General features: G+C 44.0%; 1 protein-coding gene across 3 annotated transcripts in view; it reads right to left on the bottom strand.

Annotated features, from left to right (window-relative positions):
• The window catches only part of MCC (MCC regulator of WNT signaling pathway), a 341,667-nt gene extending 324,649 nt beyond the window's left edge, over positions 1-17,018 (bottom strand). For 2 of the 3 annotated variants that reach the window (XR_003755957.2, XR_003755956.2), the window contains exon 1: positions 16,879-16,999. Coding sequence is in view for 1 of the 3 variants with exons in the window: in XM_029054919.1 (XP_028910752.1) it covers positions 16,879-16,931 (53 nt within the window). In the remaining 2 variants the exon portion in view is untranslated. Of the gene's footprint in view, positions 1-16,878 lie in introns of all 3 variants that reach the window. The other variant, XM_029054919.1, reaches the window with a different exon arrangement.
• Between the last annotated feature and the right edge of the window lie 7,990 nt (positions 17,019-25,008).

Genomic DNA, 25,008 nt, shown 5'->3' on the forward strand with positions numbered 1-25,008 from the left:
AAACTGGATATTGAGACTGTGAGCCCCGTGTGGGACAGGAACTGTGTCCAACGCAATTATCTTGTATCTACCTCAGCACTTAGAACAAAGCCTGGCACACAGTAAGCACTTAACAAATACCATAATTATTATTTCACTTCTCTGGGCCTCAGTGACCTCATCTGTAAAATGGAGATTAAGAATGTGAGCTCCATGTGGGACATGGACTGTGCCCAACCTTGTATCTACCCCAGCGCTCAGTACAGTGCCTGGTACATAGTAAGCACTTAAATACCATAAAATAATAAAAACTCTGTTGCACTGTACTCTCCCAGGCACTCAGTACAGTGCTCTGCACATAGTAAGCGCTTGAATATCATTGATTGATTGAATCACCTCCCAGAATTTGAATGCAATATGCACTTCTGTCATTTGCGTTTCTAGGTATAGTAACTCTAATTTACTGACAGATTTCTGTCCTTTGTAATTTAGAAATGTGGGTATTTTGCCTCTTTACTTGTGATTTCTCTGGTTTTCCAACTGGACTGTACACTTCTCGAAGAATACTTTCTGAACTGCCTTTATAAACCCCTAGGCTCCTGATTCAGCGGACCCTCAATCAATCGATCAATTCACCAATAGCATTTGTTGACCACTTACTGTGTAAGAAGCACTGTACTAAGCACGTGGGAGAATACAGCTGTGACTCCCCTCAAGGGACAGGGTCCGTGTCTTATTCCCAGTTATACACTCTTTCCCAGGGTTTAGTATGGTGCTGTGCACACAGTAAGTGCTTAATAAATACTATTACTACTGCAATACAGTTGGTAGACATGATCCCTGTCCTCAATAAGTTTAGACCCTAGTGGGGGAAACAGACATTAAAATAAATTACAGATAGGGAAAGTGGCAGAGGTTCAGGATATGTACATAAGTGCTCTGGGGATGGGGTATCACGTGGGTTCTAGTCCTGGCTCTGCCACATCTGCTATGTGGCCTTGGGCAAGTCACTTAACTTCTCCGTGCCTCAGTTACCTCATCTGTAAATGGGGATTGAGACTGTGAGCCCTATGTGGGACAGGGATTGTGTCCAACCTGACTGCCTTGCACCTACCCCAGCACTTAGTGCTTGGCACATAGTAAGCACTTAAATACCATAATTATAATTATCATCATCATCATCATCAGAGTGCAAGCATGGCTCAGTGGAAAGAGCACGGTCTTAGGAGTCAGAGGTCATGGGTTCTAATCCCGGCTCCGCCACCTGTCAGCTGTGTGACTTTGGGCAAGTCATTTAACTTCTCGGTGCCTCAGTTACCTCATCTGTAAAATGGGGATTAAGACTGTGAGCCTCATGTGTGAACCTGATTACCCTGTATCTACCCCAGCGCTTAGAACAGTGTTCTACACATAGTATGCGCTTAACAAATACCAACATTATTATTATTATTACAGACAAGTGCATTGGCGATGCAGAAGAGAGGGAAAAAGGGGAAGGAAAGATGAAAGGTTTGTTGGGAAAGGCTTCCTAGAGAAAATATGATTGAAGACGGAGAGAGTGGTGACTTGATGGATATGAAGGAGGAGGGAATTCTAGGCAGGCGGGAGGACTGAACAATGGGTCGACAGTGAGAGAGAGGAGACACTCATAAATAAATACTGTTTCTGGTTGACAAGGGAAATGGAAAGGCTTCTAATGAATAAAAACTATTCAGGGCATTCACGATAAAGAATTTAAGAATTACTGTGGTAAAGAATTTGCCTGTCTTTTTAACAGTCTATTTTAACCATCTGCCCCAGGCTTCCAAGGATAGAATAGAAATACCACCTCACAGTTACAGGAGAGGACTAATATGCATTTATGGTCAATCCAGAAAGGGGCATAAAGAACTTGATTTTTTTATGTTACTTAAGTGGAATTTCTAAGTTAAAAGCATGCCAGTAATAACTGCTCTTCAACTTGGTTTAAGGTACAAGTTATGTCCTTAATTTTTTTTCTAAAAGAGAGTCAGTCTAGCTAGCTGAATGATGGGCACACTATTACACTTTTTGCATGGAAATACTTTGCAGTGACCCCTTAATTGATGACGCCCTACCCAACTTGAGTATAAAGCGTATATAATACATATAATAAATACAGATTTTGTATTTCCCCAAACAACTGAACGATCTCATTCTTAGTTATTTTTCATTAGATCTCATTATTCTCCAAAATTACAAAGAATCCCTTCCTTTCCAAATCTAATGGTCTCTACTCTATTCTAATCCCTCTTGACCTCTCAGCCACTTTTGACCACTCTTTTCTTCTTGAAACACTCTCCAACCTTGCTTTACTGAAAGAGTTCTCTCAGGATAAGGCAGGGAACATGTCTGCCAAATCTGTTATATTGTACTCTCCCAAGCTCTTAGTATAGGCTTCTGCACAGAGTAGGTGCTTAATAAACATGATTAATTGACTGATTGATTCATCACCTCTTACCTCTCTCATCGATCCTTCTCAGTCTTCTTTGCCAGCTCTTCCTCTGCCTCCCACCCACTAACTTTTGGTTTTTATCAAAACTATGTTTTGGGTCTCCTACTTTTTTTTAATGGTACTTGCTAAATGCTTACTGTGTGCCAGGCACTGTTCTAAGTGCTGGGGTAGATACAAGGTAATCCGGTTAGACACAGTCCCTATCCCACATGGGGCTCACAGTCTTAATCCCCACTTTACATATTGGGTAACTGAGAAATGAAGTGACTTGCCCAAGGTCATACAGTAGACAAGTGATAGAGCCTGGAATAGAACCCAGGCCCTTCTGACTCCCAAGCCTGTGCTCTATCATTCAATCGTATTTATTGAGCACTTACTGTGTGCAGAGCACTGTACTAAGCGCTTAACCATGCTGCTGTTCACTTTATACTCACTCACTTGGGGAACTCACCAGCTCCCATGGCTTCAGCTACCACCTCTCAAAGGATGACTCCTAAATCTATCAGGCTAGCTCCTACCTCTCACCTTCGCGCAGTCTCACATTTCCTTTTCCCTCCAGGACATCTGCACAAGGTTGTCCCCCATTGGCACCACACGTTCAGTATGTCTAAAAGTGAACTACTTGATTCCCCGTGGAGAGAGCACAGGCCCAGGAGTCAGAAGGATCTGTATTCTAATCCAAGCTCTGCCACGTGTCTGCTGTATGGCCTTGGGCAAGTCACGTAACTTTATGCCTCAATTACCTCATCTGTAAAATGGGGATTAAGATTGTGAGCCCTATTTGGGACAAGGACTGTGTCCAACCCAATTTGTCTGTATCCACCCCAGTGCTTAGAACAGTGCATGGCACATAGTAAGCACTCAACAAATACCATAATCATTCTTATTATTCTTCTCATTAGTAAATACCACCATTATTGTTCTTATTCCATCTAGCTTCCACAGTTCACAACACCTCCATCTGCCCTGTCCCCACAAACAGCAAACCTGTTATTTTACATGAGTCTTCTCACTGTCAGTCAGTCACTAAATCCTGTCAGTTTTTCCTCTTGTCATATCTTGGCTAGACTAAATGTTTTCATAGTTGTCGCCTGCACTAGAATGTAAGTTCCTCCTGGGTAAGGGAACATGATTCAGGCTTTTGTAGATCATTGCACCCAGCGGGAGTTTAATAAATTCTATTACTCCTCCTCCTCATTTGTCTCCCTGCTTCCATCTCCTCCCTAACCTAGTCCACACAACTCGGCTGCCCAGTTCATTTTTCTGTTTCATATATGACTCTCCACTCCTCATAAACCTCCAGTGCTTACCTATTCCTTTCCCTATCAAGCAGAAACTCCTGACCATTGGGTGTTACAACACTCCATGCACTCTCTCCCTACTACTTATTAGCTCTCTTCATCCACTAGACCCCTGCTCAAACTCTACACAAGCTCACCTTCCCACTATGCCTCGATCTTGTCTCTTCCTTCTCTGACCCCTTGTTCACATCCTCCCTCTTGTAGTTTATTGTGGTATTTGTGATCCACTTTCTATGTACCACTGTGCTAATCACTGGGGTAGATACAACATATGCAGTTCAGATACAGGGTCTGACCCACATGGGCTCACAATCTAGTGGAGAGGGAGAACAGACACTGAATTCCATTTTCGTGGTAAGAAAAATGAGACACATAGAAGTTAAGCAACTTGCCCAAGGTTACACAGTAAACAAACGGTGGAGCCGGGATTTGAACCCAGACAGAGCCATCATAACTAATACTAATTATGGTATTTATTAAGCACTTATTATGTGCCAAGCACTGTCCTAAGCATTGGGGTAGATAATCAGGTTGTCCCAAGTGGGGCTCACAGTCTTAATCCCCATTTTACAGATGAAGTAACTGAGGCACAGAGAAGTTAAGTGGCTTGCCCAAAGTCACACAGCAGACAAGTGGCAGAGCCGGGACGGGCTCTTGCCACGAAGCCACACTGCTACTAACCAGCTCTCCTCATCTTCAAGATCCTCCTGAAATCCTTCCATTTACAGGCAGTTTTTCCTGACTACCCTCCCAACTATCACCTCAGCATCTCTGTGCCACCTCTGCCTTTAATAGCACTCAAGACAATATTCCCAGATGCTGATGCCATTTTGCCCACATTCATTCATTCATTCAATAGTATTTATTGAGCGCTTACTATGTGCAGAGCACTGTACTAAGCGCTTGGGATGAACAAGTCGGCAACAGATAGAGACAGTCCCTGCCATTTGACGGGCTTACAGTCTAATCGGGGGAGACGGACAGACAAGAACAATGGCAATAAATAGAGTCAAGGGGAAGAACATCTCGTAAAAACAATGGCAACTAAATAGAATCAAGGCGATGTACAATTCATTAACAAAATAAATAGGGTAACGAAAATATATACAGTTGAGCGGACGAGCATCTCCACACCCTACTTCTCCACAAATCCAGCTTTCCATTCTCTTCTTCATCTGTTAATCATTTTAATTGTCTCCCCATAAGAACCCAACTCTCAGCCCCACAACATTTATGTACATATTCATAATTTAACATCCATCTCCCCCTCTAGACTATAAACTCCTTGTGGGCAGAGAACATGTCTATCAACTCCGTTGAAGTGGACTTTCCCAAGTGCTTAGTACAGTGCTCTGCACATAATGTTCAATAAATACTAATGATTAATCGTAACTTCCTTAAGGGCAGGGATCATGTAGTTTAATTCTATTGTACTCCACAAAGTGCTCAGCACAGAGCTTTACACACAGTAGGCTCTCAATACTATTGATTGATTGACTAAGGCATTCCCTGATTAACATTTCTTCTCCCCAGAACATATCCGCCCAATGACCATCCTGAGTGGGAGTCAAAGGACCTGGGTTCTAATCCCAGCTCTGCAAGTTGCCTGCTGTGTGACCTGGAGCAATTCCCTTAACGTCTCTGCGACTCAGTTTCCTCATCTGAAAAATGGGGATTCGATAGCTGTTCTTCCCCACATATACTGTGAGCCCCATGTATCTACCCCAGCACTTAGAACAGTGCTTAACACATAGTAACCACTTATGGTATTCAATAATAATAATAATGCTCATGCACTCACAGTCACCCGCTCTACTACTTGAGCACTTATTTATTCACCTATTATAAGAATGACAATAATCATTAAGTGTTGAATGCCCAGCACTGCGCTACACATTGGGAAAGATTTAACACCAGTAGATGGGAGCCAGTTCTCTTGTTCCACATAAGGCTCACCTATCCAACTTTCCAGTCTCATTTTCCTATCAGTAAAGTATTTTGTACCTGTTCGACCTACTAGATTGCAAGCTCCTTGAGTGCAGGGATTGCAACTTCTAGCTTTATTATACTCTCCCAAGTTCTGAGTACAGTGCTGCACAGTAAACACTAGCTGCTCACTAAACATGATTTATTTTTGTAAGCTCCTTGCAGGCAGGGAACATTCTACCAACTCTGTTGTATCATACTCTCCCAAGCACTTGGTAGAGTGTTCTGCACAGTAAGCACTCAGTAAATACCAGTGATTGACCGATTATTAATAAATCGACTAAAAGAGTCCCCAAAAGGCTATTTCAAAAATCTTGAGGTGTGGTCAGTCAATTCACCAAAAATAATACAGAATCTGTTTCAACAGCAGTATATACTCACACTGTTAAAATTAACGTTGGTATTTGTTAAGCGCTTACTATGTGCCGAGCACTGTTCTAAGCACTGGGGTAGACACAAGGGAATCATGTTGTCCCACGTGGGGCTCACAGTCTTAATCCCCATTTTACAGATGAGGTAACTGAGGCACCGAGAAGTTAAGTGACTTGCCCAAAGTCACACAGCTGACAAATGGCCGAGCCGGGATTTGAACCCATGACTTCTGACTCCAAAGCCCGTGCTCTTTCCACTGAGCCACGCTGCTTCTCTAGCAGACTGAATATCTGGTCTCCCTGTTACTTTGTAATTTAACCCCACTGGAATATTTTTTCCCCTGTGGAGGAGGCTGGGCTCCTCGCTGTACTACCCCCTCCCTCTTCACCAGCACTTAGAACACGGTCTGGCACACAGTAAGTGCTTAACAAATACCGTAAAAAAAAATTTGATTTCATTTTTGTACAATACATATTTTAGTCAAAAAATCCACTCATCTGGAGCACTTTATTATCTGAAAACATTAATCTACTGTAAATCCTATGACACCTGTATTTTCCAGCAGAAACATCTGGCTATGTATTTTGATAAATTCTAGAATCAATCCATCCATGATATTTATTGAGCACTTACCTTGTGCCGAGCACAGTACTAAGCACTTGGGAGAGCACAATACAACAGAATTAGTAGACATGTTCCCTGCCCACACGAAGCTTACAGTCTAGCTTATGGTCTTTTAGCAGCATACACTCCTTCCATTCAACTCAGGTATAAAAAGTCACATTTCAAGAGAAAATGTTCATCTGCCCACCATTTATCAAAACTGAAACACATCCTTATTCTGCTCTTCCAAACTCACAAATGCTGGCCTTTTCACAGAAGCAGAGGATAGAGGTCTTAAATAGCTGAGGTGGGTCTCTAATGCTTTTTCAAGTATCTTCCATACCAATAAGACTTTGAAAAACTGAACATTTGAATGGGGGCTTTTCTAATCCAAATGAGGCAGTGATTAACATACAGCCTCCTCCACACAACCCTGTAACATAATACAACCCTCACATTTAATCCCAAATAACTACAATGCAGGTATTTATTACATTAATGTCTGTCTGCTCCTCTAGACTGTAAGCTTGTTGTGGGGAGGGAATGTGTCCATTTACTGTTGTACTGTACTCTCCTACTCTCCTAAGTACAGTGCTCTGAACATAAAAAGCACTCAATAAATACCATTGAAGATGAAGATGATGTTGATCCTGCCCTGGATACACATGCATCTTATTTTTACTTTTATTCCTCCATAACTATTTCTTTAGGTCACATAACATGTGAAACTGTTGAAAAATGAATGTGCTTAGAGGATTTGAAGGCACATCTCCTCCAAGAAGCCTTCCCTGACTAATCCCTCCACTCCTCTTCTTCCACTCTCTTCTGCATCTCTCCTACTTGCACCTTCATCCAATCTCCCTCCCAACCCCACAGCACATATTATATATCTGTGACATTTATTTATCTATTTATTGATTGATATTAATGTCTGTCTCCCCCTCTAGACCACGAGCTCGTTGTGGGTAGGAATGTGTCTGTTAGTTATACTGTACTCTCCGAAGGGCTGACTACAGTGCTTTGCACACAGTAAACGCTCAACAAATATGATTAAATGAATGAATGACTTGATTACAACAAGCTCTTAATCTGCTGCTCTTTCAGTCTCTTACCCGTTGTCAATAATCAATGGCTTGTACTTAGCAATTATTCATTTGCATATTTAAGGGAACATGTTGAAATGACAATTAGAGGCTGACAACGAGTTATTCTCTGAGGAAATGTGCTTTCTCTCCATATGTGCATCCACTCCATGGCAAATACTTAAAGAGATTTTCAAATTAAAGGACAACAAAGAGTCTTTGCAGCTGAGACTTTCATGAAACTTCATTAGAAATGCAAATAACTCCTCTGCTCATGCAACACACTGAAATAAAGATGTGTCAGAGTAAAGCAGCCTGAACACCACTATCAGAAGACCACTGATGTTTAGACAAGTTCTGAAATGAAAAGCCACCCCCAAAACCATCCCAACCGAAAGGATTAACTAAACATGAGTAATAATGAATTTAAAGGCTCCAAGTGCAAATTCAATTGCCTCAAGAGAATATAATAATAATAATAATCATGGTATTTGTTAAACACTTTCTATGTGCCAGACACTGTACTAATCGCTGAGATGGATACAAGCAAATCGGGTTGGACCAAGTCCCTATCCCAACTGGAACCCACAGTCTCAATCCCCATTTGACAGATGACGTAACTGAGACATAGTGAAGTGACTTGCCCAAGATCACAAAGCTGACAAGTGGCGGAGCCAGGACTAAAAGCCATGACATTCTGACTCCCAGGCCCGTGCTCTATCCACTACACCATTACCCCCTAGTACTGGGTCAGTGGCAGCTGGAGTCCTTGAAAACACAATGCAAAGCAAAGCAAAGCTCCAGAAAAAGTGAAATGCCATTACTATAAACTAAAAGTCTGCAAAGACAGGGTCACTCCAAAGCAGTCCATAATGGAAGTTAGAGGTACTTACTGAGACCTGAGTTCTCTTTCTCTGAATCAATCAATTCATTCATTCAATCATATTTATTGAGCGTTATGTGGGCAAGAAGGGACACCCAAAAAATAACTCTCCTAAGATTCTGGAGCTGGTCCCAAGAAGATAGAAAGATCAAGGCTGCTGAAGAAAGGCAAGGCAGGATGGACCTACCAAAACATTTGGACTGTGAGCTGGCTATGGGCAGAGAAAGTGTCTGTTGTACTGTACTCTCCCAAGTGCTTAGTACAGCGCTCAATACGATAGAATGAAACAGCTCTCTCTCTCCGAGAAGCCTATAGAAACAACAGTGGCTGCTGAAATAGAAGGGAGGTCGACCTTGCAGCTGTCTTCTATAGAGATGTTGCTCAGGACTGGCCGATCCTGATGGAGTGATGATGGAAGGTGAATCCCATCTCTTATTGACAATACAAAATGCAGTCAATAAGCTACTTTGCCAGCAACCTCTTCAAGATAACCTCCCCATGAAATCAGGATCCTAGGAGATGGAGAGCTGCTCATCCTTCAAAACTATTCCAGATGGATGAGTGATTCTTCTGGGGATTTTCCAGGAGGCAGCGAGGACCAGTGAAAAGAAATGGGACTGGGAGTCATGGCGACCCCTGGTTTTAGTCATAGTTCTGCAACTGGCCTGCTGTGTGGCCTTGGGGAAGCTCTTAATTTCTCTCTGTCTCTGATTCTTTATCTGTAAACTGGAGTTCAGATACCTCATCTCTTTTCCTTTTAGAGTGGGTGGGATAGGGACTTTTTTATTATGGTATCTGTTAAGCGCTTATTACGGGTCAAACACTGTTCTAAGTGCTGGGGTCAGACACAGTCCCTATTCCACATTGGTCTCAGAGTCTAAGGTAGGAAGGAAAACAGGGATTTAATCCCCATTTTACAGTTGAGGAAACAGACACTGTGAAGTTGGGTGGCTTTCCTAAGGTCACACAGCAGAAAAGTGGTAGAGTCAGGATTAGAACCCAGGTCCTCTGACTCTCAGGCCCAAGCTCTTTGCACTAAGCCATGCTGTTTCTTTGTCCTATCTGACGATCTTGGATCTACCTCAGCATTTAGAGCAGTGCTTTGGCACAGAGTAGGTGCTTAATAAAAAATAAACTCATTAGGATTTGGAAAGTAAGTGGGTAAAACAGTCCAGGTGGACTCACAGAATGAGTATAGATCCTTTAAGATCCCAGTAGGGAGAAGAAGAGGGCATGGGAAAAGGGGGGAATCGGTCACCAACACCTGGAAGAATTTGATGCCACAGCTATGTAGGGGTTCGAACGAAGACTTGGTCAGCTGGGGAAGACTAACACCCTGTTCCAAGAAGTATGGGGGTGGGAGGGTCCTGATCGGTGGGTCACTTTTGAACAAGCTTTGTGGATCAGCTCGCCAAAGGGGTAAACTCCACTGGCCTACCCCCAAAAGAAACAAGAAAGGCAGAGCATTAAGCTGGGAGGACTGGATCTATGCAAGCTTTCAGGGAATGGGGACCTAATAGGTCAGGCTAATGAATGCGGTACCCAATTTAACTTACCTGAGGAGAGTGTCTGAAGGCTAAATAGCAATGCATCAGGAGAGGATCTGGAGGGAAAAGGATGAACCTAATCTTTCCTAGTCAGACTGTCTACTACTCAGTGTCATATGGTGAGTCCCTTACCCTACCTTTGGAGAAACAGCAGAATGCCTGCAAAGAGCGAATGATTCTGAGAAGTGTGGAGATCTGTCAACCTAAGTGCTCCAGGGGCTTTCTGCTATAAGAAATTTCACAAACCTGTACAAAACTTGCAAAACCCTGTGCTTCAACCCAACAGAGTATACTTATTCAGTGACCCAACACTACAGAACTTATGGAGGATAGGTGAGGCCAGTGGGAAGCAGAAAATTGTTGCCGGAATACCTGGGTGAAGGTAGAAAATTTTCTCTTTTTCATTCAGTGTCCATGCTAACCTTGGGAATACATTAATAGCTTTTATTTTTATCATGATATGTGATTTTTTGTCATAATTATTTAGGATGTTGTAGTTTGAAAGCATTTAACCCATTTACTAATTAACTCACTTTGGCTTTACATTAACGGATTATGTTATAAATGAGTGCCAGAAATAGGCTTGGTAAAACAATAATAGCCAAACAAATAAAAGTGGAATCCACTGAGGTTTCAGCAGGGAAGCAACCAGCTTTGAAATTCTCAGCTTCTGTTGAAAATTTCAGCATTAAGAAAAAAGAAAAAAAATTGATATCCCAGAAGCTCCTCAAATAAATGAGCCTTTTGAATTGCTGAGCTATTGAAACATGTCCCTAATTCTCAAGGATGTCACAGCTCCTATTTGTCAGCTGGTCTTCTCACCTAAGTAATAAGGAAATCCCATACACAAGAGAATCACTTATTTGGTGGTATATTTTGGCTTTCTTAGACCTTCCTCTCCAGTTGAAAAAAATCTCTGAATTTAACCCAATTTCATTCATTCATTCAATTGTATTTATTGAGCGCTTACTGTGTGCAGAGCATTGTACTAAGCACTTGGAAAGTGCAATTCGGAATTTGGACTTAAGCAGGGTAAATATTCCATTTAGGGATTTATGCTACAAGTGCAATTTGTTCAAAATGTTAAGTTGATTTTATATTAAAAATAAGATACAAGCAGTTCATCCTCTGTTAACTACTGACAGACTTTTCACCTCTAAATCTTCTGATTTTCCCCCTCGCTTCAGCTCTGATTATTCTTTCCTGAGCTATTCTCTATTATGATTGTAGCTGTGAAATATTTCAGTGTTTCTCCCTTCTCTTTGAAGTTCTGATCTTGTTATGTTGGTTTTTTGAACCGCCCCAAGCAGTTCTTTTAAAACTTGGGTGTTCCCAGCTTTGGTCTCGGAGAGAAATAAACACAGAAGAGCCTTCATCTTTGTGTTCTCCAGATTTACTTAGACTAGGGCAATGACACTAAACTTCCTGGATCTTCCGTTTTTGTTCTGTTTTTTCCCCAGCTCTACTGACTACTGTTCTTCTCTGGACTTCCTCAAGCTTTTCTTCAGCCACTTGAGGCCAGAGCCATTAGTGTGTGTTCTTGGCTTTCGAGTGCTCTCAATTCACCAACTTCACTCCAACGTTTGAGTCTTCTCAAGAGCACTACCGCACAGTCCGAGGTTCTACGCCAACCTCGATCTCATCTATGCCGCCACTGACCCCTTGCCCACATTCTCCCTTGGGCCTGGGACCCCTTCCCTCTTCACATCTGACTGTCCACTCTCCCCACCTTCAAAATCCTCCCAGAATTACAACTCCTATAGCCAAGTCAACTATGCACTTGGCTGTGTATACTGTGTATAGAGAAGAAGTGTGGCTCGGTGGAAAGAGCCCGGGCTTGGGAGTCAGAGGATGTGGGTTCTAATCCCAGCTCCACCACTTGCCAGCTGTGTGACTTTGGGCAAGTCACTTAACTTCTCTGTGCCTCAGTTACCTCATCTGTAAAATGGGGATTAAAACTGTGAGCCCCACATGGGACAACCTGATCACCTTGTATCCCCCAGCGCTCAGAACAGTGCTTTGAACATAACAAATACCACCATTTTCTTTTATTCTTTAAACACTTTGGTACTCCCCCCAGCCCCACATTATGTACATATCTTTAGTCTCTACTATTTCCCTTCCCTGAAATGTACTCTAATTGCTGTCTCCGCCTGCAGGCTGTAAGTACTTTGTGGGCAGGGATCATGTTTACCAACTCCATTGTACTGTAATTTCCCAAGCACTTATGAGTAAGTGCCCAATAAATACCTTTGACTGACTGATTACCAAACAACAATCCCTGTAAAGGGGGAAACAAAAACATTTAGAAAAAACATTTTGAATACACAATTATTAGGCAAGGTTTTAGGGTTTTTTCCATTTTTCCCCCAAGACTGGCAGACCAATTTCTCTTCTGTCTCTTCTGTCTTTGTACAGTACAACTCCATTGTACTGTAATTTCCCAAGCACTTATGAGTAAGTGCCCAATAAATACCTTTGACTGACTGATTACCAAACAACAATCCCTGTAAAGGGGGAAACAAAAACATTTAGAAAAAACATTTTGAATACACAATTATTAGGCAAGGTTTTAGGGTTTTTTCCATTTTTCCCCCCAAGACTGGCAGACCAATTTCTCTTCTGTCTCTTCTGTCTTTGTACAGTACAACTCCATTGTACTGTAATTTCCCAAGCACTTATGAGTAAGTGCCCAATAAATACCTTTGACTGACTGATTACCAAACAACAATCCCTGTAAAGGGGGAAACAAAAACATTTAGAAAAAACATTTTGAATACACAATTATTAGGCAAGGTTTTAGGGTTTTTTCCATTTTTTCCCCCAAGACTGGCAGACCAATTTCTCTTCTGTCTCTTCTGTCTTTTGATGGAAAATAGAGGTCTGCAAGATCTGAGAAGCAGCGTGGCTCAGTGGAAAGGGCACGGGCTTTGGAGTCAGAAGTCATGGGTTCGAATTCCAGCTCTGCCACTTGTCAGCTGTGTGACTGTGGGCAAGTCACTTCACTTCTCTGTGCCTCAGTTCCCTCATCTGTAAAATGGGGATTAAGACTGTGAGCCCCACGTGGGACGACCTGATTCCCCTGTGTCTACCCCAGCGCTTAGAACAGTGCTCTGCACATAGTAAGCGCTTAACAAATACCAACATTATTAACATTATTAAGATCTGAAATGGCAGTCAGCAAAAGTATTTCTCTAGGTTCACCTCCCAATTTTTAATGGAAAATTATCCAGCCACCCCTTAGTGAACAACTTTCCTCAAAATATTACCACTCTACAACAAAGTGGATATAAACGACTCACTAAATAATTCTCAGGATTAACCCCTGACTAAATTATATAGCCTATAGGTTGGCTACTAAAATCGATCATCTTAAACTGATTCAGATATGTACATATCTGTAATTTTATTTGTATTGATATCTGTCTCCCCCACTCACGACTGTGAGCTCGTTGTAGGCGGGGAATGTCACTATTTATTGTTATATCGTACTTTCCCAAGCGCTTAGTAGAGTGCTCTGCACACAGTAAGTGCTCAGTAAATACGACTGAATGAATGAATGAAAGGTAATATTCTCATTCCCTCTTTCTTTTACCTCTTGCTTTCTCAAACACATACAAACATAAGCACAAATGAACACAAAGCCACTGCCTCCTGCTTATAATACCTTTGCAACCTCCAGGATAGATAGGACCATTACACAAAAGGATATGATCACCAACATAGGCAGTGTAGTCACAGACAACAAGCAGTATCCTAACAGCTGGATGAAGAACAAAAATAACCCAGCTAGTTTGCTGTTAGGAATCATCCCTCGAGAAAATTAAAATTTCCCATCACCCATTCAATCATTCAATTGTATTTATTGGGCGCTTACTGTGTACAGAGTGCTGTACTAAGCTCTTGGAAAGTACAATTCGGCAACAGAGACAATCCCTATCCAACAATGGGCTCACAGTCTAGAAGGGGGAGACAAACAAAACAAGTAAACAGGTATCAATACCATCAAAATAGATCAATAGAATTATAGATATGTACACATCATTAATACATAGAATAATAAATATGTACAAATATACACAAGTGTTGTGGGGAGGGGACGGGGTAGAGCAGAGGGAGCGAGTAGGGGCGATGGGAAGGGGAGGAGGAGCAGAGGAAAACTGGGGGCTCAGTCTGGGAAGGCCTTATGGAGGAGGTGAGGGCTTTGAAGGGGGGAAGAGAACTAGTTTGGCAGATGTGAGGAGGGAGGGCATTCCAGGCCAGAGGTAGGACGTGAGCCGGGGTCAACAGCGGGACAGGTGAGAAGGAGGCCCAGTGAGGAGGTGAGCGGCTGTAGAGGGGCAGAGTGTGAGGGCTGGGCTGCAGAAGGAGAGAAGGGAGGTGAGGTAGGAGGGGGCAAGGTGATGGAGAGCTTTGAAACCAATAGTGAGGAGTTTTTGCTTCATGCAAAGGTTGATAGCAACCACTGGAGATTTTTGAGGAGGTGGTGACATGCCCAGAGCGTTTCTGTAGAAAGATAATCCAGACAGCAAATGAAGTATAGACTGAAGCGGGGAGAGACAGGAGGATGGGACATCAGAAAGAAGGCTGATGCAGTAGTCCAGTCGGGATATGATGAGAGATTGTACCATGACTTCCCTATTAACTAGAAACATTTAAGCAGGAGACCATCAACTTTTCGATTGTCTCTGTTGTACTGCAAAGGAAAGGATGACCTTTTAGAAATAATGTATATTAGCCATCCCAGGGCAGAAGTGGGGAGAGAGAGATCCAAACGCAAAAGGTTGTGGAAGAAAATGTTTGTAGCATTAGCTAAATAGAAAGGAGCAGCTCTTTTTGACCAAAAGCTTCAAAAGGAACAAGAGCTTCAAAAGGAACAATGCTTTGCTTCAAAAGGAACAATGAGGCAAAAACAAAAATAACTTTAAATGCTGCAAACATCAAACATGACAACACAACTGTGCACAGTGTGGCCTGAACTATGCCTCCTGCATTGACCTTCTCAGTCACATAAACACACATATAGGTAACTTTGTTGGTGGTGTCTTCTTTGAAGATGGACAACTTCACATAGACACCTTATTATCTCTCTACAAGACTCTCTCTCACAGACACACACACACACACACAAACTGGGCTGGGATGAATCATGAATAAGACCCTATTCATACAATATGAAGTTAAATGTCTAATTGTTAATACCATCTTTGAGACTCTTCCAAAAGCCTAACTCAGCCATATGCTTCATCTCTTATTCCCTAAATACCCATGCCACAAATATGAACACTGCAGTCATACTTTAAAGGAAAGTCATACTGTTTTTTGCAGTCAGTACATAAGAATATCCACAATATGAACTAGACCTGCTTTTTTAGGTTTCTTACATCATCGTGCCAAAAAGTTCTGAGGGTGATAGAGGACACAACTAAAAGTTCATTACCTCGGCTGAAGCCTGACAATCTCTACCCATTGATTACTATTTTACACCTGCAAGTGCTTTGCAATTGTTCTTGGAAGTTTACCTGCATCTGACCTCATGAGGCAGGTGCAACAGAAATATGAACCCCCTTTATTGGAAGAGGGGGAGGTTACTAAGAGAAGTACTTAGTTGGCCCAACCGAGCTTGGTGGCAGCTGCCACTTTCCTCCTAATTCAATTCATTCATTCAATCGTATTTATGAACCCCTTACTGTGTCCAGAGCACTATACCAAGTGTCATGGGTTCCAATCCCGACTCTGCCACTTTTCTGCTCTATGATCTTGGGCCAGTCACTGAACTTCTCTGGGCTTCAGTTACTTCATCTGTAAAACGGGGATTGAGACTGCAAGCCCTACATGGGACAAGGACCGTGTCCAACTCAATTTGCTTGTATCCACCCCAGCACTTAGTACAGGGCTGGCACATATTAAACGCTTAACAAACACCATAATTATTATCCCTACTTTCTGAGAGTGAACTTTTAATATTTGACCATTTAAAGTAGTCTGGGCTGGAAAGTTTTGAATCAGCGGCACCCCACTGGCTTAGGGCGCACTTTCTCTTCACCCTTTCCAATAGCTTTTGACACCTCTCTTTTAGGTTCCGTTCCCCCCAGACTGGTCTGGTGCAGCTGCTCCTTGCTTCGTTCGGCTTGAGAAGCGGGTGGGCAACCAACCCCAAAGCTCCTCCCAGCAGCTTCCCCTGGCCAAATAGCGGAGCATCTAGCCCTCCAGGCAGGCACGAGGGGCTTTGAGCTTGAGCTCCTCTTTCAAGTCGGGGGCGATCGGGGGGGGGGGCGGGGGCTTTAAGCTCCCACTCCCTCTCCCTCCTGCAACTGCATCCCTCACTCCTCCGCAGACAGCACAAGCAGACCGAGCCAACCGACAGGGCAGGGAGAAGTACTGAAAACACAAACCACGATGGCTCTAGACCCTCCCCCTTGGCCAAGTGTCTGCCCAAGCCCGCGGTCCCGGTTGGGAAAAGTTGAACCAAGTGATACCTCCTGAAGGAGGTGAAGCAGAGTCCCAGCTTCCTCCCTCCCCCGTATTGGAAGCGGGACATGACGGCGAGGGAAGAAACTTGCTGGGAAGTTGTGGAATGACGGGGCTGTATGGGTCAGGGCGGGGGGGCAGCGAGTAGGGTATCCCCCCTCCCCAAGCTCGACTCATGTACCTGCTGATGTAGCCGTCCCCATCGCCATCGCACGTCTGGAAGAGGCGCCGCATCCGCTCCTCCTCGCCCGTGCTGGAAGTGTCGCTGCTACTGCTGCTGCCGCTGCTCCCGGCGCTGCTAGCGCTCGCCTCCTCCGCTGCTGTCGCCGCCGCCGCCGCCATAATGCACTCTGCTCTGTGCAGGAGGAGCAGGAGGCAGGAGCGGAGGAGAAGGAGGAGAAAACGAGAAAGAGGAGGAAGAGGAGGAGGCGGCGGAGGAGGGACCGGCACAGTGCAAAAGCCTCCCCCTTGCAACCTAAAACCTGCCCCGGCGACGGCGCATGCCCAGTCGGACAGCGGCGAGCGCCCCACAGTCGTTCTCGGCCGGGCGCGCGCGCGCGCCGTTGGCCCGGTTTTTCATTCATTCAATCAGTCGTATTTATTGAGCGCTTATTGTGTGTGAAGCACTGTACTAAACGCTTGGAAAGTCCAATTCGGCAACATAGACAATCCTAGAGGGGTGAAGCCCGGGTTGCAGAGCGGGGCGCCGCGGCCGGGGAATGGCAGTACTGGAGAAGCAGCCTGGCTTAGTGCAAAGAGCACGGGCTTAGGAGCCAGAGGTGGTGGGTTCTAATTCCGATTCCGCCACGTGTCAGCTGTGTGACCTTGGGCAAGTCACTGAACTTCTCGGTGCCTCAGTTACCTCATCTGTAAAAGAGGGATTAAGACTGTGAGCCCCAAGTGGGACAACCTGATTACCTTGTATCAACCCCAGCATTTAGAACAGTGCTTGGGACACGGTAAACGCTTAATAATAATAATGTTGGTATTTGTTAAGCGCTTACTATGTGCAGAGCACTGTTCTAAGCGCTGGGGTAGATACAGGGTAATTAGGTTGTCCCACGTGAGGCTCACAATTAATCCCCATTTTACAGATGAGGTAACTGAGGCACAGAGAAGTTAAGTGACTTGCCCACAGTCACACAGTTTAACAAATACCATCATCATTTTTATTACTACTGGGCGCTTTCCGGACCCCTAACGAACTGACAGTGGGGAAGAGCGGGGAGGACGTGGAAAGGCAAGGCAGAGGAAGAAGATAGAATTACTACTAGTAGTAGTGGGATGTAGTGAATGTCCACTGGCTGCAATGCATTGTACTGATCAATCGATCGGTGGTACTGATTGAGCGTTTAGTATGTGCAGAGCACTGGATTGAGCGCTTGGGCGAATACTCGCAATCAGTCAATTGCATTTACATTAAGTGTTTAAGTGATTGTAAGTGCTTAATAAATATCGTAATTATTATTATTATTCTTTGGTAGGCGGGGGGAGAGGGAGTGATATGCCAGTCACAGCGCGATCGGGAAGAAGGGAAGCACTGTGGCCCAGTGGAAAGAGCAGTATCGTCTTCAAATAGGAGAAGCAGCGTGGCCTAGTGGAGTGAACAAGGGTTTGGGAGTCAGAAGGACCTGGATTCTAACCTTGCCTCCACCACTTGGGTGCTGTGTGACCATGGACAAGTCACGGAACTTCTCTGTGCCTCAGTGAATTAATCTGTAAAATGAGATTGAAGACTGTGAGCCCCATGGGGGACAGGGACTATGTCCAACCCGATTTGCTTGTATCTACCTCAGTGCTTAGTACAGTCCCTGGCATATAGTAAGTGCTTAACAAATTATTATTATGAAATCAGGAGGGAAACCTCAACTAACTATGTTGAAGAGCGGAGAATCTATTCCTCCTGGGAGATTACATACTTGCTAGTGTTTAAGGTTTAAACGTAAACCATTTTGAATTGATCTAAGCACACAAAAAGAAATCGCAACACATTTCCCAACTGCATTTGCTCCTGCTTCAGTATCTTAGAAATGGCTGAACAGATTATGTTCAACCTTCCAGAAAATAATTTGCTTCTGAGCTAATATTAAGCATGTGAATTTTCATCAGGAAAGATTTGGGAGGGGGGCAAAGGGAATTTGTAAGGTGCTGAAAATATAGGTGCAATAGAAATGTACAGATGATGGATGGAAACTAAAGTCTTAAAACCAAAGCAGGATCTGCAGGCATAAATCCTAGTAGGGATTTTGTTATCCCACAGTTTCGAAGCCTTAATGTGTTTACCTGGGATGAATATATAACTCAGCATCCTCTTCCATATCTATTATTTTTTTCCTTCCTTGATTCTTAGGAGGTTGTGGTAACATTTTAGCACCTTTTTGTTAAAAATCTCCAAGTGCTTTGCAAGCAGTAACTCATTAATGCTCATATTTTAAATTTAAAGCTATCAGTTAACACTTTTTTTAATTGTATATTTAGATCACACCCCTTTGGGCAAAGTATTTGAATTTTCCATTCTGACAATGTCTAATATACGTGATGCATTCAACTAAATTATTCTAATTCTATCCGTATGATATGCTAATACATAATCAGCAGTGCAAATACCACAACCTCTATGTATATAGTTTTAGTCCAAGCTGCTATCATGAGTGGATGAGCCATTTTTTTTTGCTGTTTCTTTATATTAGCCTTTAAGTCAAGAATTTAACACATCCTGAATAATGGTGGAATTCCATGTCACAGATTACCCCCATTAATGGGTTCTACTTCTAGAAGACCTGGTTTTAGTCCTGGTTCTGTCTGTAGCTAGCTATAGTGTGAGCAAAAATCACAATTGCACTTTGCAATGCAATGAGAATAATTGTGGGGTCTATTATGCACTTACTATGTGTGAAGCACTGTACTTCTACAGGGGTAGATTCAAAAAAATCAGGTTGGAAAGAATCTCTGTCCCACATGGGGCTCACAGTCTGAATAGGACGGAGAACAAATGAGGAAACTGAAGAAGTGTCCTCATGTCTTCCGTACAGGGTAAAGGCTACACAGGTGTTACAGAATTATCCTCATTTCACATGTTGGAAAACTGAAGCGCAGAGAGGTTAAGCCACTTGCCTGAGGTCCCACAACAGATCAGTGGCTAAGCTAGAATCAGAACCTAGGTCTTTTGACTCCTAGACTTGGACTCCTTTCACGAGGCCGTAGCGGAAAATCAGTTCTGTGAGGAAAGGTTAAAGGAACTGGAGCTATTTAACCTGGAAAAGAGAAGTCTAAAGTAGTTCAGTAACCATTTTAGTATGGTAACTAGTTGTTCTCCACTAATAGATTTGCCTGTGCTTCACCTTTGCTCAGTCCAGTGCCCTGTACACAGCAGACTTTAAGCTCCTCGAGGGCAGGACTTTGTCTACTAACTCTATTGTACACTCCCAAATGCTCAGCCCAGCACTCTGCACACAGTAAGTGCCCGATCATTCAGCCAAGCACTTGGGAGAGCACGACACAACAGAGTTAGGAAATAGGTTCCCTGCCCCCAAAGAGGTTACAGTCTATGGGGGAGACAGGCATTAAAATAAATTATGGATATGTACATAAGTACCATGGGGCTGAGGGTGGGGCAAATATCAGGTGCCGAAAAAAAGGAGCGATCCAAGTGTATAGGTTATGAAGAAGGGAAAGGGAGTAGGGGAAATGAGGGCTTAATTGGGGAATGTCTTTTGGAGGTGATGTGATTTTAATAATTCATTCATTCAATTGTATTTATTGAGCGCTTACTGTGTGCAGAGCACTGTACTAAGCACTTGGAATGTACAATTTGGCAACAGATAGAGACAATCCCTGCCCAACAACGGGCTCAGAGTCTAAAAGGGGGAGACAGACAGCAAAACAAAACAACTAGTCAGGCATCAATACCATCAAAATAGATGAATAAAATCATAGATATATGCACATCATTAACAAAAGAGAGTAATAAATAATATATACAAATATACACAAGTGCTGTGGGAAGGGGAAGGGGGTAGAGCAGAGGGAGGGAGGAGGGGCCAATGGGGAGGGGAGGAAGGGCAGAGGGAAAGGGAGGGCTCAGTCTGGGAAGGCATCCTGGAATAAGGCTTTGAAGGTGGGGAGAGTGGTGGTCTATCATGAAGGGGGAGGGAGTTCCAGGCCAGAGGGACAATGTAGGAAAAGGGTCGATGGTGAGATGAATGTACAGTTAGAGGAGCAAAGTTTGTGGGCTGGGTTTGCGGGGAGAGCTGATTGAGTGTTTCAAAGCCGATGAATCAGTGGTGTTGTGGAAACCAACTTTTAACCAGCCTCATTCCATTTCGTTTTCAGTCTCCATTTTGCATTGATCCATCTCGTTTTTCTAAATCATGCTTCAGCCACACCCTTTCACCCATTAAGAAAACTGCCGCTACACTTGATTGGATCCTGTCCTTGGTGTGAAGGAAAACCTCATCCAACATGGACACAACTGGCTACCACCACGTCCAACACGGACATAACTTGCTTCCTTTCCCACCTTTCGAGAACTAGGTTGAGCCCGCTTTTAGGGCAACAGACTCTGTCTGTCCTCACCCATACAGATCTCTATTAAATATTGCAATAAAAAACCTCTTTTGTTGCTGCAACTTGATTTTTTTTGTTGGACTCGACAGTACTTATTGAGCTCTTACTGTGCACTGAGCACCAGAGTAAGCATTTGGGAGAGTACAGTACAACAATTCCCTGCCTACAAGGAGTTTACAGTCTAGGTGGTAAGGAGTTTCTGTTAGATGCAAAGGTAGATGGGCCACCACGGGAGGTTCTTGAGGAGTGGGGAAACATGGACTGAATGGTTTTGTAGAAAAATGATCCAGGTTAGCAGAATGAAAAAAAAAAGTTGGTATTTGTTAAATGCTTACTATGTGCAGATTACTGTTTTAAGCGCTGGGGTAGATACAGAGTAATCAGGGTGTCCCATGTGAGGCTCACAGTTAATCCCCATTTTACAGATGAGGTAACTGAGGCACAGAGAAGTTAAGTGACTTGCCCATAGTCACACAGCTGACAACTGGCAGAGCCAGGATTTGAACCCATGACCTCTGGCTCCCAAGCCCGGGCTCTTTTCACTGAGCCAATGAAGTATGGACTGGAGTGGGGAAGAGACAGGAGGCAGGGAGATCAGCAAGGAGGCTGATGCAATAGTCAAGGCAGGATACAATGTGTGCTTTGATCAGCATAGTAGCAGTTTGCATGGAGAGGAAAGGCCAGATAGAACTGACAGGGTTTAGTGACATTAAATGTGTGGGTTGAATGAGAGAGGTAAGTCTAGAAAGGTGCCAAGGTTACAGGCTTGTGAGACGGAGGATAGTGGCATTATCTAATAGTGGCATTGTCTACAGTGATGGGAAAGACAGGCAGAAGATAGGGTTTGGGTGGGAAGATGAGGAGTTTTGTTTTGGACATGCTTAGTTTGAGACGTCAGTGGGACATCCAGGTAGAGAGATCTCGAAGGCAGGAGGAAATGTGAGACTGCAGAGAAGGAGAGAGATAAGGGCTGGAGAGATAGAATTGGCAACCGTCCTCATAGAGACGGTACTTGAAGCCATGGGAGTGAAAGAGTTCTCTGAAATAGTGAGTGTAGATGGAGAATAGCAGGGGACCCAGAACTGAACCTTGAGAGACATCCACAGTTAGCGGGTGGGAGGCAGAAGAGGAGCCCATGAAAGAGACTGAAAGGAGTAGCCAGAGAGATAGGAGGACAACCAGGAGAGGACAGTGTCAATGAAGCCAAACTTAGATAATGTTTTTGGGAGAAGGGGGTGGTCCACAGTGTCAAAGACACTGAGAGATAAAGGAGGATTAGGATGGAGTACAGGCCATTGGATTTGGCAAGGAGACCTTTGGTGGCCTTTGAGAGGGAGTTTCCATGGAATGAAGGGGGCAGATGCCAAATTGGAGGGGGTCAAGAGAATTAGGGGAGGAAGTGGAGGAAGTGGATGTAGACAACTTGCTCAAAGAGTTTGGAGAGGAATGGTAGGAGGGAGGTGGGACAATAAATGGAGGGAATTGTGGGGTCAAGAGAGGGATTTTTTAGGATATGGGGATACATGAGTATGTTTGTAAGCAGTGGGGAAGGAGTCATTGGAGAAGCAACATGGCTTAGTGGAGAGAACACAAACACATGTCTTGGAGTCAGAGGACTAGGGTTTTATTCACGGTTCTGCCAATTGCTTGCTATTTGGCCTTGGGCAAGTCACTTGACTTCTCTGGGCCTCAGTTTCCTCAACTGTAAAATGGGGATTCAATACCTGTTCTCCCTCCTAGACTGTGAGCCCCAGGTGGGACAGGGACTGTGTCCGACTTAATTGACTTCAACCTATCCCAACGCTTAGAGAGTGTTTGACATGTAGTAAGCGCTTAACAAATGCCATTTAAAGAAGAAAAATGAATGGATGATACTCATTGCATGATGTGCTCCACTGGCAACAAGACCAGCAGGGATGAGAGAGTGTGAGCGACACTGCACAAGCCACTAGTATTGTAAGCTATTCCTCTGTGAGTTCAGGACAAAGGCTCATTCAGTTATTTCCAAAGGGAAAATCCTTCATCATCACCTTCAGGAGCTCTATGGCAGTTTCCAGAGTCTGGGCAGCCCGGAGGCAAGCTGAAGAGAGCCATAGAGAAGCCCCAGAATTTTTGGACAAAGCTATTAGCCTAATTTCTGGACCAAACATTGTCAAAAATCCCTGCCTATATGGAGTCAAACAACTTTAGACATGGTATTGCAAATCACTACATATTGGTCTGATTATCTTCATTCGACTGAAAACTCAGCATTAAACATTTGTACCATTAAGAACATAAAGAGATTTGGGTTTGTTCATTTTTTTCTTTTAAAATGTGGTGATTTTGCCTCATTCAGGTACAACCAGGGCTGGATTACTGCAGTGGATCATGGGGCTTGAATCCTGGGGCCCAGGTTCCAGAAAGGCCTGCTGGGATTCAGAAGTTACTGAATCCCCTGCCTCCTGACGTTACTGCTATAAGAAATACCGCTACTGGGCCTGCTATCACTTCCCAATCCCTTAATATTATTATTATCAAGCAAATTGAGTTGGACAGAATCCTTGTCCCATGTGGGGTTTACAGTTTCAAATCCCCATTTTACAGATGAGGTAACTGAGGCCCAGAGAAGTGAAGTGACTTGCCTAAAGTCACACAGCAGAGGTAATTTCCTTACCACAGCCTGGCGTGCCCTCGCTGCTGCTGGCTGTCCCAGCCACAATCTCCACCCACATCTTGGCACTCCACCACCGCAACCCACACTGACATCTCCCAGGCCCAGTCCCTTGCCGGGGGGGATCTGAGGTGCTCTTGTATGTCACCCCACGGCTCCCCTTGCCACTTCCACTCACATTCCTCAACCACCCGTGCTTGGAGTGCCACTGCGTGCCACTCCTGCTTCTATCCATAGTCCAGAGAGTAGCCCACCCTCACTCCGTACATCTCTCACCACTGCTGCTATTAAAGCACCCGGAGCCGTGGAGAGGGGTGTGTGTCCGTGTCCGCCTGTGTAACAATAATAATAATGATAACTTAATAATAATTCATTAAGCACTTACTATATGCCAGGCACTGTACTAAGTGCTGGGGTAGATGCAAGTTAATCAAGTTAGATATAGTCCCTGTCCCAGGGGGAACTCAGAGTCTTAATCCCCATTTTACAAATGAAGGAACTGAGGAGCAGAGAAGTGAAGTGACGTGCCGAAGGTCACACAGCATACAAATGGTGGAGCTGGGATTAGAACGCAGATCCTTCTGACTCCCAGGCCCATGCTCTATCCACTAGGCCACACTACTTCTGAAAACCTTTCTCCACACTGCCCCACCACCACCCCACAGCTTCTTCCACTTTCAGGGAAAAAAGCCTTGGAGTGAAGCATTGAGAGGGAGGGGTGAAGAGGAGAGGCACAGCATGAAATGCCACTTGGCAACTTTCAGGGCAACGGGGATCCCGCTTCCTGTACAAACCCTTCAAAAACAAGTCGTTTTGCCCCGGCTACACAGTTAGGCATGCAGAGAAAACCAAGACAGCCGCAAGTTCTGTCTCCACCACTGTTCTGGGTAGAGAGGTATGGTGGAGTGCAATGGCATAATCACACCATGGAGTGTGAGATGTCATCCCACAACAACATGTGAGATAGCCTCAGTTATCTTGTCTGCAAACTGGGGATTAAGACTGTGAGCCCTATTATGGGTCATGGATTGTGTCCAACCTGATGATCTTGTATCTACCCTAGCGCTTAGTACCGTGATGGCACAAAGTAAG

The sequence above is a fragment of the Ornithorhynchus anatinus genome, chromosome X5 (genome assembly GCF_004115215.2).
Source record: "Ornithorhynchus anatinus isolate Pmale09 chromosome X5, mOrnAna1.pri.v4, whole genome shotgun sequence".
In the NCBI taxonomy this organism is placed as follows: domain Eukaryota; kingdom Metazoa; phylum Chordata; class Mammalia; order Monotremata; family Ornithorhynchidae; genus Ornithorhynchus; species Ornithorhynchus anatinus.